The following is a 3643-nucleotide window of genomic DNA, read 5'->3' on the forward strand; positions in this document are numbered from 1 at the left end:
GTATGTGTGTCTGTGTGTGTGACTGAACAGTTTGTGATGTTATATATAGATTTAGATATATATATATGTACTTTGCTCTCAGTGTTTTTTCTTGTAAACAAGATCTGGATCTCATAGAGACTTCCTGAATTAACAGCTTAACTAACTAAATACCAAACTCTCTATTTACTTTTTTTTATTTTTATATTTGAGCAACACGTGTAAGTTAACAATCCATGTAACTCGTTATTGTGTCAAAATCAAATATCTCAACTTTTATCAGCATCATTATTGAAATTTGGGGGGAAAGGACAATGATTACACACAATTATAGTTTGAATGAAACATTAGTAAATCAGCTATAATCATGTTTATCTCACCAGAACAATATAGGGTTAGTGAGTTAGTTATTAAAGTTTAAAAATGTATAGTGGCCCCACAAAAGAGCTCAAATACTGTAATAAAATAATATATATAAAACAATAAAATACAGTAGAGTTCAGTACAGAGAATTGTAAATGATAGAGCAATAATGGGATTTAATTCATTTCTAGTTATTTAACTGCAGTAAGTAGTTACCAAACTTAAAAATTGAGTTTATAGATACAACATCATATAATGTGGAGCAATCTTTTGCACTTGGAGTAACAGTGTTTGTTTCTCATTAGTATTGTTGAGTCTTATTGTCCTATTGCAGTATTATAAACACATTCAGGACCCAGACAATAAATACAACTGGACACAGCAGCTACTGAGGACACAAACAAACAAACTAGTTGCCCCCAGTGCGAGCTCATCTACGCTCATAAGCAGCAGTGAAACATAATAAGATATATGTGCAGGCTGACACAGATTGCATGTCAAACACAGTCCTCACCATCCTGTAGGGCCCATGGTCTCTGCTCTCACCCGGGCCCTGTCAGTCTCCCTGAGGAGCTCCTCCACTGCGCGCCTGGGTGGACACACAGAGCACAAACATCCAACATGAGTCATGTGAATGGGAGGGAGAAGCTGAGGACAAACATGGCACAAAAGAAAAGAGAGCCAAGGGGAGAATCATTTAATCAAGTGAGAGAAAACCAGAGTGATGCAGAGAGTAAAGGAGTGAGAGAGTGGACAGTGTCCTCGTTTGACCCCAGCTGCTGAATCAGCAGAGTCTGAGCAGAGGAGACTCACTCGACCTTTAAACCACACAGCACAGGCAGCTGATGGCAGGACTTCACTGCAAACACCTCCTACAGCTGCTGAACACACATTACATCGCTTCCTCCTCCTTTGTTTTTGCTTCTTTTTACAGGAAAACTCTGCTGGAAACCTTAAAGGTGTGTGTGAACAGAGCAGCTGTTGGCTCAGTAGTTACGTACTTCTCCAGCTCGTTGTCCTCTGCCATGGCGTCCCAATCAGTGACACGTTTTGATTAGATTAATTGGACTACAATCGATGGTTGTGATTAGCGCGACATCTCTTTGTTTACTTCTCCGTGGGGTCCTTCGAGCCAAGGACCCGGGCTTTTTTGGCTGTCCTCGGTGAAGCCTGGTCTTTTTGAGACAGAAGACCTTGTCAGAAATACTTTGAGAAATTATTTTATAGGTCAAAAACAGGCTTTAAACGCTTTAGATACTGCTTAATACTTGATTGAGTTTGTTCAGTATTCAGATCCAGCAGTACCACATATAGTCTTATATACTAATAATTAAATAAAACAAAAAGGTGACGTTTTCAGCAAATATAAAAAACTAAAAGTAGTCATTATTATTGATGATCAGCCTTTTAATATTGCAGTGGACTTTGTAGACCTACATTTGAATGTAAATATCTTATATCTTATTAAATATCTTATCCAACTACCTCATGTACATAAAGAAACCTGCACGGAAATATTTATTTCAGCATCCTTTGCACTATTGTCTACTGTCTGCAAATGTTATTGTTTTTTATTTGTTTATAAATATGTATATCTGTACATAGTGGTTTATGTCTATTTAGTTGAGCTTGTTGTCCTGTTTATTTATGCTCAGTCTGTGTTTGTACATTGAGAGCAACGTACAAGTCAAATTCCTTGTATGTGTGCACATACCTGGGCAATAATGGTGATTCTGATTAATCTGCAAAGTATCCAGTAACTATAACAATGCACATAATCAGACACTCGTTATTAACAGGCAGAACTGGAAGATTGATAATCTATTATCCTTTATTATAATTATTTCTCAACATTCATATCTGCAGACTTATAAACTCATAGCATCTATTAATGACTACTATTAAGAGTCAGATTTTTCACAAATTGGCAACTAAAAAGTTCTTTGTTTTGTAGATTTGTGTTTCTAATATAAAAAGCATTATTAAATGATTTATTACCCATTACTAAAGCCATTGGTCACTTTAAACCAACCCTTCATAAGAAACCTTAAATTACAAGTATAATATATATTGTGTAACCACTCATTCTTGAAACAACCTAACCTAATCTGCAACAAAACATCAGAATCAACAGAAATACTTTAATAATCCCACGGGGAAATTAATTTTTTCGCTAAAAAACTCCCCAATATACAAACAACAAACTATTATTAACTAGAACATATTACCTCCCATTACAATTAAACTATATAAGATAAAATGTACAGTTTAATAATAATAATAAAAAATGTTTGTCCGTGTTTGAGTCAGATTACAGATTACAAAAAACTAAGCATTTGTGACTACATTGTTTAGCCAAAATAAACAAACAATTGTAAAACATTGCAACGTTTTTAGCGTCCATTAAAACTCCTAATTCTACAACACAGTAATTTATAAGACATGACATTCATTGTTTTATAAGCAGGCCGTTTGTAAAGCCACCCCTGACTCCGCTCTTGATTGACAGCCGCTGGCCCCGCCCAGGCCCGGTGACGGACAGCAGTGGGCGGGGCCAGCGCCGCCAAAGGCACGGGGGCGTTTTCGTGCGGGTTTGCGGACCGGGCCGTTGCGGTGAATGCGTGATTGAGGTCCCGCAGCTAATAATCGTCCCCCTTTTTGGGGCCGGAGTGCGCGGCACGGAGGAGCATCCGGAATAGGTAATATCCCAATCTTACATACATCCAGTGGCTGCAGGGACGGTGTCAGAGTGGGGATGGATTTCATTGATATTGCCATTGTCGCTTCATCTGTCCGAGCTCCTCCGGGGGGTGGGATGGAGTCAGACAGATGGGGGGCAATGATGAAAATAAATGAATAAATAAGCTCTTGTCTATTCAAATGTGTTCAACGCCTACGGGTCTCTTATAGATCATGACACTTCAGCTGGTGCGTTGCCATAGTAAATTACAGCTTTGTGAAGGGGGGGGAATGATTTAAGGAATTTACAATTTAAATGAGTGTCAGGTTTTGTTGTTATCCTTCCTTGTCTGGGGGAAAGCAGCCTTATTGCAACAGACCTAGCAGAGCTGCAGCAGGCCTGTTCTTGGAAGTGGCCATCAGGATTTTTTTTTTTTTTAAAGATAAGAGACGACGAGATGGGGGTTTATGAAAATGTAGGCTAAGCCGACAGGACCTGAGATTTTAAATCTATGGCCTAAAACATCATCTCATCTTGTTTTTTATAATGTCATTCCTGCAGGCGAGGTTGTTCGTGGCTTGTCCTCTGTTGTAAGAGTAGATTGTCATCTCTTAAAAAAAA

General features: G+C 38.3%; 2 protein-coding genes across 2 annotated transcripts in view; one reads left to right on the plus strand and one right to left on the minus strand.

Moving 5' to 3' along the window:
* Positions 1–1481, minus strand: part of si:ch211-140b10.6 (protein POLR1D) — a 2795-nt gene extending 1314 nt beyond the window's left edge. Inside the window, exons 1-2 of the mRNA XM_035655905.1 lie at positions 1344–1481; positions 857–931 (exon numbers count right to left, since the gene is read on the minus strand). Of these exons, the coding sequence (XP_035511798.1) occupies positions 857–931; positions 1344–1369 (101 nt within the window). The 5' untranslated portion in view covers positions 1370–1481. The remainder of the gene's footprint in view (positions 1–856; positions 932–1343) is intronic.
* Positions 1482–2919: 1438 nt separating this feature from the next.
* lnx2a (ligand of numb-protein X 2a) overlaps positions 2920–3643 on the plus strand; it is a gene marked incomplete in the record, with an annotated part of 11921 nt that continues 11197 nt past the window's right edge. Inside the window, 1 exon segment of the mRNA XM_035682543.1 lies at positions 2920–3041.

This window comes from Morone saxatilis, unplaced genomic scaffold, assembly GCF_004916995.1.
Source record: "Morone saxatilis isolate NCDOM2014 unplaced genomic scaffold, NCSU_SB_2.0 Contig0, whole genome shotgun sequence".
In the NCBI taxonomy this organism is placed as follows: Eukaryota; Metazoa; Chordata; class Actinopteri; family Moronidae; genus Morone; species Morone saxatilis.